Source organism: Tenrec ecaudatus, chromosome 2 (genome assembly GCF_050624435.1).
Source record: "Tenrec ecaudatus isolate mTenEca1 chromosome 2, mTenEca1.hap1, whole genome shotgun sequence".
Lineage (NCBI taxonomy): Eukaryota > Metazoa > Chordata > Mammalia > Afrosoricida > Tenrecidae > Tenrec > Tenrec ecaudatus.
In genome coordinates this window covers 198659791-198686518 of record NC_134531.1, presented here as the reverse complement: position 1 = coordinate 198686518, position 26728 = coordinate 198659791, and the positions used below count along the sequence as shown (strand labels likewise).

General features: G+C 37.2%; 2 protein-coding genes across 2 annotated transcripts; one reads left to right on the top strand and one right to left on the bottom strand.

The window, feature by feature from the left end:
- Positions 1 to 276: 276 nt before the first annotated feature.
- LOC142440351 (olfactory receptor 14C36-like) lies at positions 277 to 1212 on the bottom strand. Its single transcript, XM_075542812.1, has one exon. The coding sequence runs from the start codon at positions 1210 to 1212 to the stop codon at positions 277 to 279; it is 936 nt and encodes a 311-aa protein (XP_075398927.1).
- Positions 1213 to 16908: 15696 nt separating this feature from the next.
- Positions 16909 to 17874, top strand: LOC142440350 (olfactory receptor 14C36-like). Its single transcript, XM_075542811.1, has one exon. It carries the CDS (start codon positions 16909 to 16911, stop codon positions 17872 to 17874), a length of 966 nt encoding a protein of 321 aa, XP_075398926.1.
- Positions 17875 to 26728: the final 8854 nt, after the last annotated feature.

The following is a 26728-nucleotide window of genomic DNA, read 5'->3' as shown; positions in this document are numbered from 1 at the left end:
TCAGCAAACAAAGCTCCCTTGAGGAGGGAATATATAGAAATATATTCACAAAAAGATAAAAGTTTATAGCAGGGAAGTCATAGGCATCAAGAAATGTGTATTTTTTGTAGGGAAACAAAATCAAGTGTGTGCTATTATTTGATTGCTAGACATAATATACTGTATGTTAGTTATAATCCAATCCAGTTCCACATAGTTAGTAAATGACCAGAACATTAACTTTGAAACATTTTTAACTCTTACAACCAAAGCACAAATGTGTTTAAATAATAATACTTACCTGAAGGAAGTGAGTGTTCTTTTCATAACTCGCCTTATAGCCTCCTTTATCTGTTTGTTTCTAAGACTATAGATAATAGGATTCAATAAAGGAGGAATTATACAATAGAACACAGAAATGATCATATCCTGTATCAGAGGGGAGTTAGAGGTTGGCTTTAGATACACAGCAGCACCAGAGCCAAGGAAAATTATGAAAATGAGGATGTGGGGGACACAAGTGGAAAAGGCCTTTCTTCGTTCTCTTCTGGTCGGAAACTTGAGCACAGTAGAAAATATGTGAATATAAGACATGGTGATGAAGGAAAAGGAGCAACCAGCTATTATCATTGAAGAGGCAAAAACCACAATTTCATTGACTAAGATGTTAGAGCAGGAGAGTTTCAGCAGAGAGGGGATATCACAGAAAAACTGATGAACCACATTAGAATGACAGAAGGACAAACGGAATGTGCTCACAGTGTGCACACCTGCGTAGACCAGACCACTGAGCACACAGGCCAGGGTCATTTGGACACAGACATGAGGGGTCATGATCACATGGTAGTGGAGGGGCTGGCAGATGGCCACATAGCGGTCACGGGCCATGAAGGTGAGCAGCAGCAACTCTGCAGAAGCACATAAAAATACAAGGAAAATTTGAGCTGCACATCCAACCACGGAAATCACCCTGTTGTTTAGCAGGAAGACGACACAAGCCTTGGGTACAGTCACGGAAATGTAACACATGTCCCAGACAGAGAGATTCAGGATAAAGTAATACATGGGAGTATGAAGTCTTTGGTCAACAGTGATTACTGTGACAATGAGAAGATTCCCTGTGAGAGTCGCCAAGTACATTAGTAAAAATAACATTGTGTGCAAGACTCTCAACTCCCACACTTCAGAAAATCCTGTAAGCAGAAATTCATTCACTAAGGTAGAGTTAAACATTTTGGAATAATTTCTTTAGGACTTGGTGAGACACATGTAAAAGTACCTTTAAAAAAAAGAAGAATCAACAGAGGAATGAAAGATAGTAAATATATGCATTGATCCCCATTTACCCAATATATTTCCTGTATCTGGAATTTCTTAGTATAAAATACCATAATATTTACGCATGTTCCTTAATATTTTTCCTGGTGTAAATTATTTCTGAGTGGCATCAAAATCAGTTGTGTTCATGTTGGTTTTCATTTTTATCATTGATGCTTATGGAATATTGGGAGCTGAAATCAAAAGTTTGCCTTGCAGATTTATTGCATTGATATAGGTAATGTCTGTTTATATATTTTATTATTTGAACACATTTATTATATAATTAGTTGGTGACCAAATTATAATCTATACAAAGATAGTAGGCTACAGTTTATTAGACTACCTCAATGTTTTATGAGTTGTTTGAGCTCATTTTCTACCTACTGAGAAAAAATACTATTTTATCTCCATTTCCACCACTATTTTTTAAAATTTTATTTGGAAAATTCCCTGAAGTATTATTCTCTCTGATAATAAGTTTCTTTAATCAATATATATTTGTTAATATTAATAGCTAAGAAATTTTGGTTTTATTTAGACATCTGATTTGAAATATTTTATTACATTTTAAAGGGCAATTTTAATTCTTTTTTAAACTAGATACCATAATTAGTCAAGTGAATTATTATTACATTGTGATTTATTTATTTAGGCTATTATACATAGTTTAAATTATTGACACATTCCAAAATATAATTGAGATTGTAATTATGTGATTTAGAAAATGTTATGCACATGTTGAAATGAAGTAACTGTCCTATGAAACAAATGAGTATATTAATCTATGAAGATGTATGTGTAAGAGCATGTGTATGTGATAGGTGTGTCAGCTCAAAGGATAGGTTGTATTAGTTGGTGCTTTTTCTCTACCAGGATTTTAGATTGTAGCATCTTTTCAGTTTCCCACCAGGACAACTTAGTTCCCAGGTGATTTTTAATCTGTTTTTCATCCATTGCGCTGTCCAAGGACTGCAGGGGCCGCAAAAGCCTGTTTCGGGTCCACTTTTATATCACAGTGATCCAGACCTGGAAGGTCGTTCCAGTGACTGCCTACCAATTGCTGACTTAGAACACATTCTCTTAGGGATGTTATTGAAAAAGACTTGTACTTATGTTTTAGATTTTATTTCCATTTTACAATTTAAATTTTATAACTCTAGGCATGTTTTGGCCTTAGATATGTCTTGCCATTTTTTAGAACTTAAATATATTAGAAGTAACCACCTGAAAATGTGCTTGGTGTACTTTAATTAAATGTTTTCTCAATTCATACATGCATATAATTCACCACAATTAATCTCCCCTAGTTCTCTAAATTGCAAATAATACATATTTTTCTCTTTTATTGAAATGTAAGAAAATAAATATTTTTGTGCTAATATTTGTTTCATTGCACTTAAAGCTGACTGAGATGAATTTGGTTTAATTCTCTATTTTGTTTGTCAAAAAAATCCCTGCCAACAGAGACCCTCTTGGTGGGCATAGAAGTGCTCCTTTCCGTTAGGGGCTGTTCATCTTTTAGGGAGTGGATGGCTCATCTTTCTCCCTTGAAGCATCTGTTGGTTTTGAATTTCGCTTTTTGTGCTTAGCACCCCAGTGGGCAGCTCCGATACCACCAGTATTCCCTGTATTTTTCATAGATCACTGATTTTACTCCTAAATACTGAACATAGTTGAAAAGTTAAATGACTCCCTTTCAATCTTTCACTAAATTGCTTTTCTTCTTACTGTTGTTTTATCTAATTCTGCTCTTTGAGAGTTTATTGGTAGCATTGTAAAATCTATTTGGTTGAACATGACTACTGAATAATCAAAGGTAGCTAATTTATTTCAGTTATATTTTCTTGATGATTGAAATATTAACAATAATTGCTTGATATTACTCCCATTAAAGTCAATGACAGAATTAAACTACCATATTATAGAAATGTAAAAAAGATTTAATATTTTGAACATATAGTGGAAAACTGTTGACCTTTTGGCCCACAATGCAATGTGAAGCTGTACCCATTGTTGTTGTTAAGTACCATCTAGTTGGCTGTGATCCATAGAGACCCAAAGCACAACAGAATGAAATGTTGCCTGGTCCTGTGTCTTCCTCACATCCTAGCTTGTGCCCATAGTTGCAGCTACAGTGAACCAACCATGTCCACTGTACTGATTAAATTAGAATAAGTAAACAAAGTAAATATAAAGCACCCTCCTTTTTTAAAGTACAATTATTTTTTAAAATGAACATGACAATATAATATAACCTGAAATGATGTGAGAAGAGTTTGAAAACAAAATATTTCTTTTGATGAATATTTGCAAGTGGATGTGGTATGTGAGGCATTGGGGAATTTGTCATAGAAGATTAGAGAATTCCATGATTCTCTCATCCCTCAAAATGTAAAATCAAATTGTTTTTTTATTTTTGTCAAAAATTGATAGGAGACACTTGTTAGCCCCCAAATGGCAAAATATATTTTGTTTATGGATAGATTTTTCATTTACCCACATATCCAGGATCAATTTATAATTTTCTCAAATTTCCAAAATATTTTGAAATGAATATATGCAGATAATATTCTGAAAACCGTCTTTAGAGGAGCTCCGAAAATGTACTTATTTCCAAATGTATATATATCCCATAACAAGCATTCAGAAAGTACTAGAATTATAGTTTAAGTAACATGATATGTATGTATAAAATTTATATGTATATTATGTAATCAGAGTCATTCTATACAAAGAAAATATAAAATTGAATGCCTAGCAAATTAAAAATGTTTTTAAATCCTTAGTTAAATATTAATAAAAACAAATATTTTGGGTTAAACAAATAGAATATAAATTTATTTCTAATACAAGTTGTGTATTCATATCATTTTAATATGAATATTAAATTTCACCTAACATAATTCAAATTATAATTTTAATATAAATTTAGACTAACAAACTAAAAGCTGAGGTTGTGGGCTGTGCGCAGACGATTTCTGCACCTGAACACAGTTTTTAACATCAGCAAGGGACAAGGCTGGTTTCTGCTCACAACAAGATTTTCAGAATAAATATAAATTTTACTATAATATTGGGGTTGGGTATTTCAATAGAATGAATAGAAATTTAGATCATATGTGTGTTTATTTTCCCAATCTATCTTTTCAATTTAATTTCATTTAGTGTTTCTGTGTAAATCAATGAACAGTACAAGAAGTGAAATCAACTATCCAAGTTGTAACAAAAACAATGAGATGAAAAATTAAATTAATAACCAGAAATACTCACAAGATGTTAATTTATATCTTGGATAGGTAATTTAGGATTTCTGGTAAGGTTGCAATGTTTGAAGTGAAGACAGATGAGTAGGCACATTTCTCACAATTACTGAGACACTTAAAAGAACTGTTCTGTTTTATAACAAGTTTTAGAGGATGCTGATGGCACTAGAGAACCCCCGGGGAGTGCATCCCTTGGCATTCAAAAATAGCCAGTTCCCAGGGAGGGGAGGAATTCCAAGAAGATAATTGGCTTTACCTGAGCAGCAAATAGGATCTTGAGTATGAATCCAACTTTCATATATCAAAATATATTAGCATATTTGACCTTTTTAAAGAAGGGTGAAGATTGCGATAATGATTTAAACACACACAAAAATCTCAGTTCTTCTAATGTTTCAGTTATTCCTTGAGTGAATTTTTGTGGATTATAAAGACATGATCAAAGAAGTAAAACTCGGAGGTTCTATTGCTGATATGAGCACATAGGTGATCTTGTGAGGTTTTGATGCGTTGTGACCTTAGACACAACAGAAACACTGTCTGGTCCTCAACCACCCTCACTGTTGTTCTTAAGCTTCAGCCCAGTGTCAATACATGTCCTTGAGGACCTCCCTCTTGTTTGCTGCCACTCTACTTTACTTACCAGGATATGTTTCACTAGGGACTGGTCTCATGAAAATATGTCCAAAGTATGTAAGATGAAGTTTTTTTCATTCCTGCCTCTATGGAGCATTCTGGCATTATGTCTTCCAATATTGATTGGTTTGTCCTTTTAGGAGTCCATTGAACTTCCGATATTACTGTCCAGCACCACAACTTAAATGCATGTGTGTCTTTTTTATTCACAGTCTTCTTAATTCACTGTCCACCTTTCTCGTGCACATAGGCACTGGTAACTACCAGGCTTGAGTCAAGTGCACACTAGTTCTTCAAGGAAGATCCTTGTTTTCAATGCTCTTCAGATGTCTTGTGCAGCAGATTCAGTCAATGCAACACATCTTTGATATCTTGTTTGCTGCTCCCATGGGAATTGATTGTGGATCAAAGCAATAAAAAATTCCTTGACAACTTGAACTTTTCTCCATTTATCATTTTTATGTTATCTATTGGTCCTGTTGTGAGAAATTTGGTCTTATTTACATTGAATTGATATCCATACTGTGAGAAATTAATTGTAAATACCAGTGATAGTACAAACACTTACATCTAAAATGCATAAAAACTTAAAAATATTCATAATATAAAAAGTAGCTCAATTTTAAAAATGAGCAAATTATCTGAGTAGACGTCTATGAAGGTATACAGAAGACATATAAGTGGATAAAAACATTATCGATATCTTATTAGGAAACTGCAAATGAAGTTAATATTCAGATAACATATATAGCTTTATTTAGTAATAATAAATAATGAAGTATAAATCCACATGTAAAAGCAAGATAACCTGAATTTCATATTGCAGAGTGAAAGAAACCAGCTCTTAAGCATGCTGTCTGACCCTGACTCCATGAGAATTTGTTAAAGTGAAAAGCTGTAGAAGAAAAGGAGAAATCAGCGATTGCCCACGGGTCACAAAGAAGGCGAAGGGCTGAAGAGGGAGAGCTGGGAATTTCTAGTGCAATTACACTATTCTCTTTTGTAATGTGGATATTGTAATAGTGGATACAGGACTTCAGGTATTTTCAAAACCTCTCTTTTACAAGTATTTTACCATGATTTCAGAGTGACTTTAGTTTAAAAAAAAATCTGTCAATAATGGTTCATCAATTGTAACAAATGTACCACATAAATGGCAAGTTGTTAATAATAGTGGAAGGTGCTAATGGGAAAAGTATTGAAAGGGAAACTCCGTATTTGGCTCAATTTTTAATAATGCTAAAAGTCTTCTAAAACTTAAATCTCTAATGCATACTTGATATATGCCAACATTTTGTGTAATTCATTTTGTCAAGTTTTACATTGAGTGGGTTTCTAATCATGCCACAATATTTGCATCTACATGGCTTAAAATCTAATTTTCTTATTCTTTTAGTTTGTTATAGATTATTGTAGACTATTACTTAGTTTTACCTATATGTCTTTAAGTTATCAATGGAGCTGTATTATTTTCACAGTATTTTTTTTTACAAAGCTGATTTCAGCCTCAGTTGTATCTCATGAAGTGACTACCTGTATTGAGAGAATCACCATGTAAAATTATTTATAAGAAGAAATTGTGTCAGTGTTGGTGGACTAGAGAAACAAATTCATAGACACTCATATGTTTGTAATAAGAGGTTTATATACAGGAGTAATTGAATATTGAGATAACATCCCAGTCCAGGCAATGTCACATCCATAAGTCCGATATTAGCCTATATATCTGATACCAAGTTGTAAATTCCTTTTCAGGTTCACTCAACACATGCAATGGTGCTGAATGCAGGAAGATCACAGGCCAGTGGGTGAAAAGTATTGTGGATCCAGAGGCAGTGGAAGAATCACAGCCCTGGCAGAGCTCTCCATGTGGCTCTTCCAACTGAGGGCACTAGGGTAGCTCCAGGTGTCTTGTCAGCTGCAATGTCTCTCAGGGAGTGAGCCTGTGTCCTGCCTCCAGTGAGCTGCTTATCTCCTTAGAGCACTGCTTCTCAACCTGTGGGTCACAGTCCCTTTGGGGATTGAAGGACCATTTCACAGGGATCACTAAAGACCATTGGAAAAAACGTATTTTCTATGGTCTTAGGAAGCAAGACAACACTCCTCTATCTGTCTCCAGGGGGGTCTGCCTACATGCAGATATGTTAATCTAATGAGAAAGAAGCTATCTCAACCTTCCCATTGTTGTTTGCTTTTTATGCAAACTGTAACAAAATGTAGCAATGTAGTTTACTGTTGTTATATTAAGACTGTTAACCATGCTACATCATGCTTCAAGAAAAAAAATGTCTTTATTTGTAATTATAAATAAATATTGCACAATATTTAATTGCATATTGTTTTTGTGACTAATGACTATGTTTTAATTACCAGTATATTCAATTTGTAACAATGAAATACATCCCGCATATCAGATATTTACATTACCATTCATAACAGTAGCAGAATGACAGTTATGAAATAGCAATGAAAGTACTGTTATGGTCGGGTTCACCACAACATGAAGAGCTATATTAAAGGGTTGTGGCATTCAGAAGGTTGAGAACCACTGCCCTAACACCTCCAAATGAGGTCATCAAGGGGTGACCTGATTGACGGGTTAAACTCCACCCCTTTACTCTTAAGACTCTCAACTTGACAATAGATTATGTAACTACCACAGTAACAAACCAAAAATCCAACAAGGAAAAAACTCCACCTCGAGGGTTTATCCTGCCCAAATGGATTTTTTTTCAAAGTTATATAAAGTTTTTTTAACAATTCAAACTTAACATTTTACACTTTTAATACATTTGCCAAATCTGTGATTCCATTCATGGAAAAAATTTTCAAACACATCTGTCTGAATGTCCAATACAACCTCTCTCATTTTTTCTTCACAAATTCTACAGTATCAAATCATTGTCCTTTCATTTCCCCTTCATTTGTGGAAACAGGTGCAATGCACAATCACAAAGAATTGGGAACAATCTAAATTCCCATCGCTAGAGGAGTGGATTAGAACACTCTGTCACATACGCACAATGGAGTAGCAGGCATCACTGAAAAGCACTGATGATCCATGGAGCTCCTGGTCTCCTGGGGAGAGCTGGAAGGAAATAGGCAAAGTGAAATTAGCCAATCACCAAAGGACAAGTTCAACCTGATTCCACAGAGGTAAGTACAATCATCACAGTAGGTATTGAAGAGAAGCCACACATCTCACACTATATTGGTTGAGGTACAGGCAATAGGGTGGGGGACAGACCAAAACCAAGAATGCACATATAATTTCAACACAAAGAAGATGAAAGGGTGGATGGGGAGGTAGGAAAGGGGGCGAAATAGGGAGATAAAGGCAGTGGGAGAGCAGAGCACTAATCTACCCAGGGGGAGGTTATTGCTTATTTGTCTACAGAAATGGAAGTGTAAGTGCAGACCCCACGACAGCATGCCAGACTTTGAGGCAACATGCCATTTGGAGCAACACATGAACAGAGATGCCTACAGGGCCCTAATCAAAACCAAATTGAACTTCTCCCTAGAAGTATGTGCTACAGAGGACATTAAAAATACAGGCTTGGAAGAGGAGCTGGCTGTCATGCCCACATAGAGACAAACCAAGAAGAAAAAAGAGACAGTGAGGAAGTAGGCCCCACACTCACACACCAAGCACTGAGGTCATAGTTCCTGCATGGAGCTGCTAAGGCACAAAGGGGACTGTAGAGTTGACAACAAATGGACACAGTATGTCCACTCGCTGGAACATACAGCAACAGAGGACAATACTGGGGACACAAGACGAGGAGGGAATCTGGTCTGACCAGCTTCTTCCAGATCTATAGGCCCCAACCCACCCCCTCCAGTGCGGCAAGCCAATAAGGAGCATAGCAGATAAACAGGTGGAGCAAAGGAAGCCCGAAAGCCCTTGAGAAGCCCCCAAAATAGGCTGCTCTCCTTTTCTTCAAATTTGGATAGTTTAACTATTATGTGCCTTGGTGAGTTCTTATGAATTAGTCTAGTTGTTGTTCTTTCAGCCTCCTGAATGGGTTGCCTGGTTTTCATTATTCAGCTGGGGAAGTTTTCCTCCAAGAATTCTCTTACTATTGTTGTAGACGAATTCTTTGTTGTGTTTTCCTCTGGTAATTCAATACTTCTAGTATTGTACCTATTCGTAGCATCAGACATAGGTCCTAGGTTTTCTTCAGCTTCTCTTGTGATCTTATTAGATTTTTGTCCCTGTCTGTTAAAGTCTGCTTGACTGTCCTCCAAGTCACTGGTGTGTTTCCCTGCTTTCTCCAGTTGATTCTCAAGGTCCATGTGTCTGCTACTGGTTTTTGTTATCTCTCCAACTTAAGCTCTTGTATTTCCCTTTGGTGTATGGACTTTATCTTCTCTAGCATTTCATCCCTTTTGTGTATTGTTTCCCTCATATTCTTTATGAGTCCAAGCACAATTCTGAATATTTATTTCCGTGGCAGCTAGCACAATGTCTGCTTCTTCTATGATTGTCATTATGTTCAGGATATCTTCTGTCATTGCATTTTATTTCTTCTGTTTTTTTGGTGTATGTGTGTGTGTTTTAGGTCGTTGGGGCAGCTGGCTGCTTGTGTTTTACAGGAGCCAGGTGCCATTTTAAGGGGATTTGAAGAGCATTGGTTCTCTTTGGGAGATTTGCACGAATGCTTTTTCGAACAGCCTACAGCTAATTCCACTATGGAACTGGCCTACAACTTTATCCTCCTGTGGTTTCCCACTGAAGGGAGTGCCCCAGAAAGCTGGTGGGTTTCCTGTTTTGGTGTATAACACTGCGAATGGTAGACAGAATTATTTTGGCCAGATAGTTCACTGCGGTTGTTGGGAAGAGGTTCCTTCAGCAGCTTGGAATGTTGGAGATTGTTGGCCAGTCTGCATTCGGTCGTATGCACTTAGGTAGATGGGAGGAAGTTCCCTTAGTCATGTGGACCCGAAGAGGAAAAATAGGAGCTCCCTAGCCACACAGGCAGGAATTCCCAGGTAAAAGTTGGAGTATCACCTTGTGTACGTTGGCTGGGCTTTCCTAGCCTCCGGCTAGCTGCACAGTGTGGAGCTCACCTAACTGGGTCTGGGGCAAGTCTCAATGCCCTAGGCTAAAGGAAATGGTCTGGAGTTCCCCAGTCATGTGTGAGAGAACAGGGAAGCAACAAAGAGGAGACAATTTTTTAAAAACTAAGCCCACTGATACTGTGGGGGGATAGAGAGAAAAGAGGGGAACGAAAGTAGCAATGTAGCTGAGCCCTGATCTCTGCCATGGGACTGCTGGTTTAATCCTTTCCGTGAGGCAGGTGGCAGCAAGCTGTGGTTGTGTAGAGATAAAATCTCTGTGAATGCTCCAAATGGTCCTAGCTCCAGCCAAGAGAGTGGCGGGGTTAAAGTCAAACCCTAGCCGGCCTCCCCTGTAGCATGTCAAAAGCCCCCAGACCCTCAAAACTTTGTAGATCTTGCCTACTTATCTTTATGATCCTCCTCCTGTGATCCGGCACTGTTGAATTTCTCTCTTAGTGATTCTCCTGGGATTATTTCCATGGAGTCCCTCTGGTATGTGTTATTCAGTCACCATCTTCATGGAAGCCCTACAGTTTATTACTTCTAAAAATGAATTTTCCATGGTGATTCTCTAAATACAGAAGAGTTACATCATGAGATAGAGGTTGGGGGAGATTAATTTTGTTAAAACAATAATGTAAAATGTCAGCTTCATTGGCAATGGAAAGATGTATATGTGAAACTAAAATTGAATGTCAACAACAATATATAACATACAAAAAGAATAATAAAATTATATTTCAAGAACTCTAGATGAAAATATGGCATGATTAAAAACCTACTCAATACAAAACTGAACAAAAGATATTAACACAAATTTTTGGCATTTTCTAAAATATAGAAGAGAGATTAAAATAAGTAGAGTGAATTTAAATTTTAGAAAGGTTTCACATTTATTTAAAAATTGAGCAAATAGTAGTTAGAGTCTCCCTTTCAATGCTTTCCACATTAACAGTTTCCTCTATTATTAACAGCATGCAGTTAGGGTGATACATTTGTTATAATTGATGAACAATTACTCACAAATATTTTTTCAATAACATCACTCTGAAATCATGGTTCAATTATTGTTAGACCTAGGGGTGATGGAAATACAAAAGGTCATTTATCCACCATTACAGTAACCACATTACAAAAGAGAATAGTTTAATTGCACTAAAAACTTTCCGACACTACCTATTCAACCCTTTGTATCTCCTCCAGAACCCTAGGAACTCATTCATTTTTCATTCTTTCTTCTGTTTTTTGCTTTACCAAGTTGTCCTGTAGTTGGGATCATACAACATGTAGACTTACAAGCTTGTTTCTTTCACTTAGCCACAGGCAATTCAGATTATTGTGCTTTTTTTTGTGGACTCACACTCCACCATCATTATTACTGAATAACATTGCATTACATACATATACCTCATTTTGTTCATCCATTGATCTATTGAAAAATATCTTGAGTGCTTCTAAATTGGAACACATCTGAATAAAACTAGGAAGTAAAAATGGAATTGATGACAACGACAAATTGAATAGTACTTAAATATCTGTGAAAGTTTTTACTGTAGATATGTGTCCTTAAATCAATTGGATAAATACCAGGATTTTGGATTGCTTGCTAGATTATAGGATAAAAGTATCATTAGCTTTATACTTTCAAAACTTTTTATAGAAGTAAATATTAATTATTCATTTCCTCCAAAAATGAATGACGGCTTCTCGTGCTCTGTATCCTTAACATCTCAGAGTTGTCAGTGACTTTCATTATATTAGTTATGTACACTATCTCAATGTTGTCTTCATTTGCAACTTACTTACAAGAGACAGAGAATTTTTTTATCTAATTATATGCCCTCTGTATATCTTCTTAGTTGTTTATTCAGATATTTTGGTCACTTTTAAATTGATTTACTTGTAATGTGAGTTTAAATTTTTTAATATATTTTAAGTCCAAATACTTGTAATATAACTTATATTTTGCAATTAATTTCTCTCATTATGGATGGCAATTCCTTATGTATTAAGAACAAAACCCCCACAACTGGAATAGTAGAGAACATGATCATGAAAAATTGAGAAAATGTTGAAGCTGTCAAGGGATTTGTTCTTGCATGGAGCCACACTCCATGCTCATGGCAGCAGCAATCAGATCAAAAGTTGTTTTCCACTGCCTAAAGCTGCTGCACCAGACATCTGTTGAGTAGTGAAAACAAGGATGATCTGCCCGATCCAAATCATGGTATTTTTCAGTGACTCATTACATGTGAAAGTTGGACAGTGAATAAAAAGATTAAAAAAGAATTGATGCATTTAAATGCTGTGCTGGAGAACAATATTGCAAGTACATGGATTGCTAAAGAGACAAACAGATCTGTATTGGACGAAGTAATGCCAGAGTGCTCCTTACAGACAAGGACGACAAGACTTCATTTACATACTTTGGATATAGTGTCAGGAGTCCAATGCCTGGGGAAAGGTATCGTGTTAGGTCAAGTAGAGCGACAGTGAACAAGAGGAATTTTCTCTAGTAGGTGGACTGACACCGTGGCTGCAACCAGGGACTACAGCATAAGAACAATGGGGAGGGTGGCTGAAGACCAGGCAGTGTATTTTTCTGTTGTGTCTACAGTCACTCTGGCTCAGAACCTACATCATAGCACTTAACAAGTACAACTGTGGAATCAAATCAACAATAGGATCCTTGACTTTCTTCTATGATCGTGTGCTTTCTATACACAAAAGAACTGAGATTTTTGCGTATGCTTAAATCACTACCTGGATATTCACCCTTTTTATCACTTATTTGGGGCTCATACAGCTCTTATCATAATTTATACATCCACCCACAATATCAAGCACATTTGTGCATTTATTGCCATCATCATTTTCAAAACATTTTCTTTCTACTTGAGCCCTTGGTATCATATCATACCCTACCACACCTACCCTCCCTCCCTCATGAACCCTTGATAGTTTTAAATCATTTTTATGTCTTACACTGACTGATGGCTCCCTTTGCCCCCTTTTCTATTGTCCAACCCCATGGGCAGAGACTATAAGTAGACCATTGTGATCGGTTCCCCCTTTCTAGCCCCACATCCCCCTTAGCCTCCTGGTATAGGTAATATCACTATTGGTCCTGAGGCGTTTATCTGTCCTGGATTCACATCCATCTTCCAGCTCTTACATGTAAGCCTGATTTTTAAGGTAGAATTGGGGTCATGAGATGTGGGAAGGGGGAAGGAAGCATTAAAGAACTAAATTGTATGTTTCTTTGGTGCTATACTGCACCCTGATTAGCTTGTCTCTTCCTTGTGACCCTCTGTAAGGGGTTGTCCAATTTTCAACAGATAGACTTTGATTCTCCACACTGTACTCCCCCTCATACCCATTGATATGATTTTTTTTGTTCTGGGTCTTTGATGAAGATATCTGACCCCATCGACAACTGATGATCACACAGGCTGGTATGCTTCATCCATGTGAATGTTATTGCTTTCTCAGCAGGTGTCTGCTTGTTTAACTTCAAGCCTGTAAGACCCCAGATGATATATCTTGTTATACCCATTCACCATCACCTTTATGCACCACTTTGGCTTATGCACCCATTTTTGTTTATAGAGATCCTGTCAGGATGGTGAGCATCTTAATCAAAGTGTTCTTGCATTGATGAAGTGCTTTAGTGGAGATCCAACATCTATTTCTAACTTATTAGTCAGCATATAAATATATGTACAAAGATATATATTCTCTATCATTATATAAAAATATACTTCCATATGGACATTCCTATATTTAAGCCTATAAATGTTCTTTGACTCCAAATTCTTTCCTCTATTTCCTTTTGCTTTCTTCCTGTCCCACTATCAGGTTCAGCCTTCATTAGGATTTCAGTAATTCCTCTCAGCTGCATTGCCATGATCTTCATCATTTTTTAAATGGTCAAATATATTAATATGTCTTGAGACATATTAGGGTCCTGTTCACTGTCCATGTAGAGTCAATTATTTTTTGAAATTTCTGCTGGGAGCTGGCTATTTTTGAATGCCAGGGGATGCACTCCCAGGAGTATTTCTTGTGCCAACAGCATCTTCATGTTCCTAGATCTATCTGTACACCGAGATGCAAGTTATAAAGCAGGATTTTTGTCATAGTCTCAATCATTTTGTGAACTATAACTACTCATTGTTGTGTTCACGTAAAATACTGCATCTTACGAGAAAACCTTGATTACCTATACAACATACATAATAACAACCTGTGAGTATTTGTTGTTATTAATTTAATTTTTTTCATCCTCCTCATTGATACCACATGAATAGATAATTTCATTTACTTCTTGTACAGTTCACTGGTTTACATAGAAGCATTGTAAAATGAGATTAACAGAATATATAGATAGAGAATATACTCACATGCATGAAATAATGTTTTATTAAATCTATTTTAAACAAGTACAGTCATTACAGAAGAGTTCATAACTGTTCATAAAAACTCAGAGGGAAATGTACAGATGTGCTTTATACAATTGATGTATGTATATATATGGACTGTGATAAGAGTTGTATGATCCCCTAATAAATTGTTAAAAAAAAACAAAAACTCAGAGGGAGTGGGAAACAACCTTATACCTTGATGACACCAGAAACTGTGCAGGTGCAGAAAGTGGCTTTGTACAGCCTACACCTTCAGTGATTAGTTAGGATAGTATAAAATTATACAAATATATTTACTCAAATATATGTTGCTTGAATGTAAATATTTTGCTATTTTATATTTAACTAGTGGTATTTGAAAACATTTTTCATTTGTTAAGCATTCAATTTTATGTTTTCTTTCTACAGGGTGACTCAGTGATTTATGGCATATATGTACATTTTATATGCACAGTGCCTTTTACTTAAACTATAATTCTAGTACTTTCTGATATCATATTATTGGATACATAAGCATTTGGTCATAATTACACATACACCGATCCCATCAAGACTACTTCCACATCATTATCTGCCTCTATTTAATCTCACTATTTTTTTTAATTTGAGGGAATTATAAGTATATTAATGGATATGTGGGTAAATGAAAAATCCATAAATGAACAAAATATATATCTTACAATTTGGGGCATGAAAGAGTATCCTGTCAGTTGTTCTAGAAAATCAAAGAACAGTTTCATTTTACATGTGAGGGATGGGTGCATCATTTAATTCTCTAATCTCCTATGTAAAACTCTCCAATGCCTGATAGACCCATCCACCTTCAAATATGAAGCTAAAGAATTGCATATTTTAAGGTTTCCAAATCTACTCACACTTTTCCAGGATATTTTATATTGTTGTGTTCATTTTAAAAACAAATAATATCACACAAAGCAGAGTTTCGTGATTTATATTTACTTTTTGTTTACTTATTAGAATTCCGTCAGTAATTTTGATTTGCTTAACAGTAGTTGCAACAATGGGCAAAAGCTAGGATGTGAGGATGCTGCAGGGCCAGGCAATATTCCAATCTTTTGTACTTAGGGTCCCTATGGATCACAGCCAATCCAATGGCACTTAGCAACAACAATGGATGTAGGTGTGCATTGCATTAGGATCCAGAATGTTGACAGTTTGAAACCACCAGATACTCCATGTGACAAAGGTGGGACTTTCTACTCCCACAAAGAGTGTCAGTCCCAGAAACCCACAGGTGCAGTTCTACACTGCGATGTCATGTAGCTCAGAGTAGGCAGTGACTCCATGGAAGTTATTAATAGACTCATTAATTTGGTCTTTCCATCGTACAGTTATTTCATCTTAACTTGTGTATATAATTATTTAAGTTGCATAATTACAAGGGGAATTATATTGAAGAATATGTGAATAATGTAAATTATATATGATAGCTTAAAGAAATGAAATCTGGTATAATTTTGATTCATTTGGCTAACTATGGTATCTAGGTTAAATAAGAATGAAAATTACCCTTTAATATGTAATAAAATATTTTACAAACGTGTAGATTAAGAAACTGAGATATCTAAATAAAGCCATACCTTCTTAGCAGTTAACATGAACATATATATGATCAACTGAAATAGATTATGAGAAAGAATAATACTGCAGGGGACTTTTCAAATTGAAAAACAAATCTGGGTAAATGAGGTGGAAATGAAGATAAAAATAATAATTGTTCCACAATATGCAGAAAATGAAATAAAACTACTCATAAAAAATTGAGATATTCTGATAAGACGGTCATCTACACTCTCTCTCTGAGTTATATTTTGGTCACCATCTAATTATATACTAAATGTGTCCTAATAATAATGTATATATTTGGAAATTACTTATATTAATGCAACAGATCTGCTGGAAAAACTTTAGATCTTTGACTTTCAATATTAAATAAACATAAGTGAAAGAAAAGAAAATCAACTTGAGACAACTTATTTTGCTGCCACTGAGAAATAATTTATACCTGGAGAAATACTATACCACAGAGGGCTACTATTAGGGTATGTTGCACTTACAAAGGCCAGATAAGGATATGTAATGGTTAAATGGGGATCTAGGAATATAGTCACAATATCTTTTGTCCTTTGATCCTCGTTCTTTTTTTATTTTTTAGGAAATTTCTTAATGTGTCTCTCAAAATTTAAAGACATTATACTGAAATGCTTAATTCTACCACAGTGACTGAATTTCTGCTTACAGGATTTTCTGATGTGTGGGAGTTGAGAGTCTTGCACACAATGTTATTTTTACTAATGTACTTGGCGACTCTCACAGGAAATCTTCTCATTGTCACAGTGATCACTGTTGACCAAAGACTTCATACCCCCATGTATTTCTTTATCCTGAATCTGTCTCTCTGGGACATGTGCTACATTTCTGTGACTGTACCCAAGGCATGTGTCATCTTCATACAAAACAACAGGGTGATTTCCGTGGCTGGATGTGCAGCTCAAATTTTCCTCGTGTTTTTATGTGCTTCTGCAGAGTTGCTGCTGCTCACCTTCATGGCCCGTGACCGCTATGTGGCCATCTGCCAGCCCCTCCACTACCATGTGATCATGACCCCTCGTGTCTGTGTCCAAATGACGCTGGCCTCTGTGCTCTGTGGTCTGGTCTATGCAGGTGTGCACACTGGGAACACATTCCATTTGTCCTTCTGTCGTTCTAATGTGGTTCATCAGTTTTTCTGTGATATCCCCTCCCTGCTGAAACTCTCTTGCTCTGACACCTTAACCAATGAAATTTTCATTTTTGCCTCTGCAATGCTAGTAGGTGGTGGCTCCTTTTCCTTCATCACGAAGTCTTATATTCACATATTTTCTACTGTGCTCAAGTTCCCAACCAGAGGAGAACAAAGAAAGGCCTTTTCCACCTGTATCCCACACATCCTCATTGTCATAATTTTCCTCGGTTCTGGGGCTGCTGTGCATGTGAAGCCAACCTCCAAATCCCCTCAGGTACAGGACATGGTCATTTCTGTGTTCTATTCTATAGTTCCTCCTTTCTTGAATCCTGTCATCTACACTCTTAGAAACAAGCAGATAAGGGAGGCTATAAGGCAAGTTAAGAGAAGAACCCTCACTTCTTTCAGGAAAACTATCATTGTTTCAACACATTCCTACTAGGATTGCAGGAGCTGAAAATGTTTCAAAGTTGATGTTCTCTTCACTCCTGAACTTTGGCTTTGATAATAATGAACAATTCTTGTAATTATGTGCTCACAATGAAATAATACATCACACTTGATTTTGTTTCTCGCTTTAAAAATGCATACTTTCTGATACATATGACCTCATTGCTACATACTTGTACGTTTTGCTAAGTGTCTATATTCCTAGAGTCTCATTTAAATATAGAGTTCAAGGGGGCCCTGGTTGCTGGGTGTTCACCTGCTAGATCAATTACCAAAAGGTCTGTGTTCTAAATTTTGAGTTACTCAATGAAAGGAATAACTTGGTGATCTGCTCCTGTGAACATCACGGACTTGGACTGCCCCTCTGGGGCCACTGAGACAAAATTAACTTCACGGCCATGAACAGCTACAGAAATTAAAAACAGATAAGCCATATTACCTTTGCCTGACTTCATTATAACATAAGACCTACAATGTAGCATTAGCTGTGGGTTACATTTGCCACAGAGTCCCTTTTGATTTGGACTTCTTGTGAAAATGTGGAAGGTGCCTCAGCCTGTTTTCATATCTGCAAAATTTTCATGTTTGTAAAATTCATTGGAGCAGAAGGCTAGATTTACCTCCTGTGGAGTTGCTGAGTGGATTCAAACAACCACCATTGCTTGTTTGTTTATTAGCTGTTAAATATGCAGTAATTTGAACCAAAACAACTCCTAAATTTATAATTAATGTAATGCTAAAAACGAACAAAATGACATCTAAAATCTGACCATAAGATAAGAGTTTACAAGGCAGGCATGCTGTTGTAAGAAAATTAATAGTGAATTTCAATCCTTTCCATAAGTTTCAAAAGATAAATTTAAATTATAAAATATTTTATTAAAAACATGATTGTTATGTGAGGTCAAATTTCTCTTACTCATGTTGTTATTGTCTGGTACCATCAAATCAGCTCCAGCACATACTAACCCTGTGCACAATGGAATGAAAGACTGCACAGTTCTTGTGCTATCTTGACAATAATTCCCATGTGTGATCCCATTGACACAGCCACTGTGTTGATCCATTGCATTGAGAGCCTTCCTCTTTTCAGCAGCCCTTCCACTTTACCAAACATGATCTTCGTCAGGGACTGATCTCTCCTGACAAAATACCCATAGTATGTAAATTGAGGTTCTGCCATCCTTGCTTCTAAGGGACCCTCTGCCTTACTTTTTCCAATATAGATAGGTTTGTCTTCTACGAGTCTAAGGAAGATAGTGGAAAAATTGAAGCATCAGAAATCCTACACCATCTTCATAATTGTTACTGTGTTTCAGCCTATTATTGCATTCATTGTGTCAATCATCTTCTTAGATTCTTACTCCTTGTACTTTCTTCTAACAATCTACATGATATGCAATAGTCTGTCTACATCATATTTCAAAGGCACTAATTCTTTATTCTTCTTCCTTAAGTCTTGTACAGATTGCACACACATAGTGAAATTTAATACAACTAATATGTAAATGTAGAATTTAACCATTTCCATGTTTAGAAAATGTATGGTTTAATATATCTTTGTAATTCATTAAAATTCCTCTGCCAAAAATAAAAATTAAGGTACATTTGTATGCATGTGTGTGTGTTTCTTTATTCCTCTTTCTAACAATGATTCTGTTGTATATTATTGAAATGTTACAATGGTAAAGTAACAAAATTACATACTGTATATAGATATATATGTAAAGTTTGTTCATGTAAGAAGACCCATGGTTCTTACAACACCCATTAAAATTTGTTAATGATGTTATCTGGTGAATGCAAACATTGTTTACCAAAATGCATAAATCATTTGTAAATCATATCTATATTAAATTTTATTTTTATGGTTGGCACAGAACTGATTTTCTTTTTGCAATTTGAAATGAACTGAATTGAGAGCCAACAAAGAGGCTAGTGGGAAGTGTGGGAATATATAGAAGACACAGAACATGTTCATTGACATGACCCGTGGCATGAGAGGAGAGATGAAGAAGGAAAAAAAGGACCAGGAACAAAGCTGGTGTGCTGAGATAGAAAAGGGAAAAGAAAGGGGTGACCACTGTACTCTATTGCCTCACCCTCATGAGAAGCTTTAGACTCTGCACACTCCTAGTTAGCCTGACTCCTGAACAGTCTGCTTCTGGCCCTACGGTGGTTGCATATCTCCTCTCCTGTGAGACACACAAACTGAGAAGATGCTCAGGACTTCACTGGAAACCATGACACGTATGAACATAACGTACAATCTTTGCATTTCCTATTCCTGCCCATTCTCAAATCTTGGTAGGGGTAGAATCAGTTTCTCTTCGTCCTCCTCCTTCTTCCTGGGTTTAAAGAAACACACGGAGAAAGAAAGCAACTGCCCAAAGAGGCACAGCGGTCAATAGAAGGGAAGGAACTAGAAATGGAATGAGCATAGTTATTTTTAAAGGGGGCTCTCATATTCCTAGGAGGCCACACAGGGATTATAGAGAGCACTGGGGTGAAGAGAGTGCAATGTATATCCTCTGCCAGCCCTGTCCACCTTACATGAGAGGGTAATACAACTCAAGGGACAAGTATGTTGGTCCATGTCTAATAGGAATATAAAAGGAACAGGAGAACAAATCATTAAAACCTAGGTAATATGACCACCAAGTACATATGGAGGGGGAAGAGGCCAAAGTTAGCAGAGTATTCCTCCAGACAAAGACAAAAGTAAGAAAGTGGGATTTACCAGACTTTTCCCCCAAGTATACAGCTATAGTGGTCAAAACGTGGTTCTGGAAAGACAGATACTAACACTGATAGAAAAAAAACACAGAAAGTCCAGAAATAAAATCATCAGCATATAGACAACTGATCTTCCACAAGGGCCCCAAAACCATCGGGTGGGAGGTAGATGCCTCCTTAACAAGTGGTGCTGCAAACAAAGGATAGTCACATAGAGACAAGTGAAATGTGACCCTGACCTACCCCATGCACAAGATGAACGTGGATTACAGAAGTGAACTAAAACCCCCAAATATCAGGATAATCAAGAAGGAATTAGGACATACCTTAAAAACCTTGGCATAGTGAATGCATAAGTTAACTGCAATAGGGAAGGATACACAGACAAATGAACCTGAAATCGATAAGTGGCATATATTAAGGATAAACCACCCGTGTGCTTCAAAAGACTTCCGCAAAAGAGTAAAAAGAGAACACAGAGATAATTTTTACTAATGAAACAACAGACAAAGGGTTTAGTGCTAAAATCTGAAATACCTTCTTCACTTGCAAAAAGAAGTAAGGAAGTGGGCAAAGGAAATGAACAGCAGCTATACTAGGGAAGAGACCCAAATGGCTAATAAGCACATGAGAAAATGCTTCTGATCATTAACCCTCAGAAATTCAAATTAAACAACCATAAGATACCACCTAACAGCCTTGAGAATAGCCCAAATCAGAAAATCAGAGAACCACAAATGTTGGAGGGGATGTGGCGAGATAGGAGCTCTCCTCCACTGCTGGTAGTTGTGTAGACATGTACAACTCTGAGGAAAGTGGTCTTGTGATATTTAAAGCAAATAGAAATGAGGTTCCTTACAAGCCAGCAATCCCTCTGCTGGGCATTTTTCCAGAAGAGTAAGCAATAAATCACGGGCAGTTACCTGCTCACCAGTGTTTATTGTGATGCAATGCACAATCACAAAGAATTGGGAACAATCTAAATTCCCATCGCTAGAGGAGTGGATTAGAACACTCTGTCACATACGCACAATGGAGTAGCAGGCATCACTGAAAAGCACTGATGATCCATGGAGCTCCTGGTCTCCTGGGGAGAGCTGGAAGGAAATAGGCAAAGTGAAATTAGCCAATCACCAAAGGACAAGTTCAACCTGATTCCACAGAGGTAAGTACAATCATCACAGTAGGTATTGAAGAGAAGCCACACATCTCACACTATATTGGTTGAGGTACAGGCAATAGGGTGGGGGACAGACCAAAACCAAGAATGCACATGTCATTTCAACAAAAAGAAGGTGAAAGGGTGGATGAGGAGGTAGGAAAGGGGAGAAAATGGGGAGATAAATGCAGTGGGAGAGCAGAGCACTAATCTACCCAGGGGGAGGTTATTGCTTATTTGTCTACAGATGGAAGTGTGAGTGCAGACCCCACGACAGCATGCCAGACTTTGAGGCAAACTAACCATGTGGAGCAACACATGAACAGAGATGCCTACAGGGCCCCAATCAAAGCCAGACTGAACCTCTCTCTAGAAGTATGTGCTACAGAGGATGACTTAAACCTAAAAGCTGGGAGAGGAGCTGGCCTGCCATGCCCACATAGAAGAAAACCAAGAAGGAGAAAGAGACAGTGAGGGACTAGGCCCCACACTGGCACACCTAGCCCTGAGGACAGAGTCCCTGCACGGAGCTGCTAAGTCACAAAGAGCACTGTAGAGCCGACAACAGCTGGACATATTATGTCCCCTCACTGGAGCATAGAGCAATAGAGGACAGTACTGGGGACACAAGGCAAGGAGGGGGTCTGGTTTGACCAGCTCCATCCAGCGCCCCAGACCCCAACCAATCCACTCCAGTGTGGCAAGCTAAGGAGGAACATAGCAAATCAACAACCGGAGCAAAGAAATCCCCAAAGCCCCTGAGAAGCCCCCAAATAGGCCTCAGGTTAGGAGGAAGAGTTCTCTGAAGCCCCAAGATCAGTGAGGAGCGAATCATGAAGGTCAGACAGACAGATCTTGAATTATTTATGCCAGTTTTATTTTTATTTTCTCTTATTATTCTATCTTTTGTTTTTGATTTTGTTGTTGTTTTGTCTCCGTTATTGTTGATTTGCCTACCTATATAAGATAGGCATGGCAAGCCTGAGGAGAAAGCAATGGGACCAACAGTTCTGTAGAGACTTGTAGGGAAGAGGAGGCAAGGGAAAGGGGAGGTGATTGACCAACATTATAGACAGGTGAGTACTTAGGAAATTAAAAAAACAACAAGGAGAATGTAGAGATCCTGGTGGTGTTGGAGCAACAGCAATCTAGTTGAGAGGAATGACTAAGAGCAAGAAGAAAGGTGAGCACTTGGTGGGGCAGATAAAAAGAAATAGGAAATATCCAGGAAGCATAGCTCTACATAGAGTTATAAAGAAAGGTGTGTACATATGTAAATATAATGGAGGTGTTGTCCTGTGCATATATATTTAAATGACAATACATTGAGAATGTGGATGGATTTTGTACCTCTGCTCAAGCACTCCCTCAATGAAAGAACAATTTGGTCTACCAACCTGACATTCTGTGATGCTCACCCTCCCTACATGATTGCTAAACACAAACTGGATGCATAAGCAAAAGTGGTGAAGAAATGTGTGGGGCCCGGCTATCAAAAGATATAACATCTGGGGTCTTAAAGTCTTAAAATAAAACAAGCAGCCATCTATCAGAGAAGCAAAAAGCCCACATGGAAGAAGCACACCAACCTGTGTGATCACGGTATGTACAGGAAAGGATAACAAACATTAGAACACACAATACAAAACAATAAAACAGATTGTTGAGAATGAGCAGGGTCAGAGCAGAGACCCCCAAACCCATCTGTAGAAATAGCATATCCCCAAACAGAAAGGTTACAAGGACAGAATGAATCAAACAGGGAATATTAAATCACCAATGAAACACACAATATTCCTCTAGTTCTTTGATGCTTCCTCACCCCCAATTATCATGACCCTAGTCCTGATAATTCAATTATAGCTAGAGGATACCCCAAATCACAAATAGATACATTGGCACAGTTCACAACATGGAATCCTGGTCAGATAAACCCCTCAGGATCAGAGGTGGGAGCAGCTGTACAAGGAGGGGTAGTAGTAAGGGGAGGGAGAAAGGGAGGAAGGAAGGGGGGCCCATAACATTGTTCAATGCATCATACTCCCTCTACCCAGGGGGATCCACAACATAAACATGGGTGAAGGGAGAGAACCATTGCTATAACATATGGAAATAATACTAATTTTTCATTTATCAAGGGCTCACAGGGTGGGAGGGAAGGAGTGGTGGGGTGGGGAAATAGGATCTGATACCAAAAGTTCAAAAGAAAGTGAGTGTTTAGAAAATGATGACGGCAACATGTGTACAAATATGCTTGATACAATGGCTGTATGGATTGTTTTAATTGCTGTAAGAGTCCCCAATAAGATGAAAGGGGAAAAAACTAGTTAAAAATATAAGAAAGCACATTTTCTTCCTCCTTTACTTCTGGATACCCCATAGTTAGTGGGGGAAGTAGAGAGAAATTGATAGCAAGAGGAAGCACTAGGCAGAGATTTTCCTCCACGATCTTCCCCTACCAACTTGGATCTTAACAGGACTTGGAAGGCAGTGCCTTCTTGCTCAAATGCACCCTAAGGTTCCTGAGAGGGTGATGTAGTGAGGAGGAGCCCCCACTGCTGCTGTTGTCCCACTAGCCAGGTCTCAGCAGGCCTGCTGGTTCAGGGCTCACAGCCATGGGGAGAGCTCAGCTACGCACTTTCAGGTAGGTGGAAATGCAGGCTGAAATATACACTGAGCTCTGCATTTTGCCACACCTGTGACATGGCAACTTCAACTCTTTACTTACTGCTTGTGGCCGGAGTCAATCTTTGAGTGTACTTTTCCGATGTGATTTTTAAATGATCTAGCCTGAGGGTACAAATGATGGAGATTAAGGGTGAGGCCATTGGGGAAGTGGGCATGGCAAATATTATAATTTTGTACAATGGCCTCTGACAAACGTTACCTGCATTTTCTCCAAAAGCCTGGACTTGGAGATCTATTGAGACATTATTTTCACTTTTTAAAAATCAGTACTCCCTTATTTACTCCTTTTGAGATGATTAATATCATGAGAAGCTGATATAATATTAATCTGATAAACCATAATATTTTAAAACTAAAATGGTATTTGAAAATGCATGTACCATATCAATTGCAATAAAATGCAGTCCTTTATGTATGAAAACTTATTTAAATATAATGAAAATAAAATTATTATATTTCTTTATTTAGGTCTGTATTACATATCTAGTAATATGCAAGCAATAATATTATGTAATATAATGACATCAAAATAAATGTAAATAGAAGCTTCAGTGACCCAAAGATCATGAAGATGAGACAGAACAAGGCACTATTTGTTTCCTGTATGTAAAGCATTGCCATGAATCAGAGCTGATATGATGGAAGCTACGGTAAAGACAGCAGCAGCTCCAAAAATATTATATACATTAATGGGAACACGCTCACACAATATTTATTTGGAAATCAATTCTTTAATGCAGGTAGCCATGCTGCCATTACATATCAAGTTCTAATTTAGAAATGTTCATTCAGTTGAGACGGCATTACCATTGTCTGCAAATAATAATATAGCGTCACAGTACATATGAATAACTAAATTTGATAAGAGGAAAATTTAGTTAAATACCATCATAATGAAGCTGTTTAGATTATGGCTCAACAAGTGCTGAAACAAAGACATAAGAAGTGCACATGGGATAATTTGGAATCATATAATGATGATGGCTGAACAACATGATTGACACAATTCATGTCATTGAATTTTACATGTGATGAAGGACGAATGGGAAGCATTTTTTACAGATATATTTATAGCAATAAAAAGTAAAGATACACAGAAAGTGTGAGAAATACAGTTTACCAATTTGACCTAATGGAAGTGTATTGAAAAATGACTGTATTCTGAGAAATAAGTAAAAACATGAAAAAATTCAAAAGACTGTAACCATATAGAATATTTACTTAGACCTCAGAATCAATGTAGACAGGGGAATATAAAAGTCTCTATATCTTCATCTCCTTGTTTTTGTCAAAGTTTTAATTTCCCAATGAGATAAAACAAAGCTCCAAGAAAGATCATACAGAATGATGCAGAGAAGAAGTATCCTCCTTCTGGAAAACATAACGAACAGAAGTGCAGCTGTACAGAGAACGTTCGGTGCATCCATGACACCATTTAAGCCTAAAGGCGTCAAAGAACATACAGTAGCACTTTGGCTTTTAGGAAAACTGATGTACCAGATGTAGAGCCAGACTCAAAAGTTCAAAGTCATATTTGTATATGTGTTTTCCAAGGAAAGACATGAAAGTGAAAAAAATTACTTTGTAGGATATGCTATCTCAAAAATTCTTGTATAAAGTTAGAATTTCAATGAATAGACAAATTATCAATATAATTTACTTTCTTCATCTCTTAACAATCTTTTTCTGCTTATTAATCTAATAATTTCATGACTCCAGGGTGCTGTTACATTCATATTAGTGTATCATGTTTACTTGTATTTTTATTTAATATCATTTGTGTCTTCGTAATTAGCATGCCATTTCAAACATAGCACATAGAAAGGTCTGACAGTATTGGTTGTTATTAGGTGGTGCATTAAGTTGTTTCCAACTCCTAGCAACCCTACAGACAATAAGAAAAACCAGGCCCGGTCCCATGTCAGCCTTCCAATGGCTTTTCGGTTTGAGCTCATTGTTGTAGCCATTGTGACATCCAATCAGGCCTAGGGTCTCCCTTTATTCACTGCCCCTCTACTTCACCAAGCCTGATGTCCTTTCCCAGCGACAGGTCTCTCCTGATGGCATGTCCATAGCACGTTACATTAATTGCAATGTTTTGTATCACTCAATTTGGACACATTATCAGAGGTCCCTGTAGAAAGACATCATTCTTGGTAAAGTAGAGGGATAGTGAAAAGGAGGAACGCCCTCAACAAGATGGCCTGAAGCAGTGGCTGCAACAACAGGTTTGAGCATCGGAGCAATTGTGAGGATGGCAATG

Excerpts from the sequence above, each read along its gene's own strand:
- LOC142440351 (XM_075542812.1), bottom strand. The coding sequence starts at position 1,212 with ATGTTTAACTCTACCTTAGTGAATGAATTTCTGCTTACAGGATTTTCT.
- LOC142440350 (XM_075542811.1), top strand. The coding sequence starts at position 16,909 with ATGCTTAATTCTACCACAGTGACTGAATTTCTGCTTACAGGATTTTCT.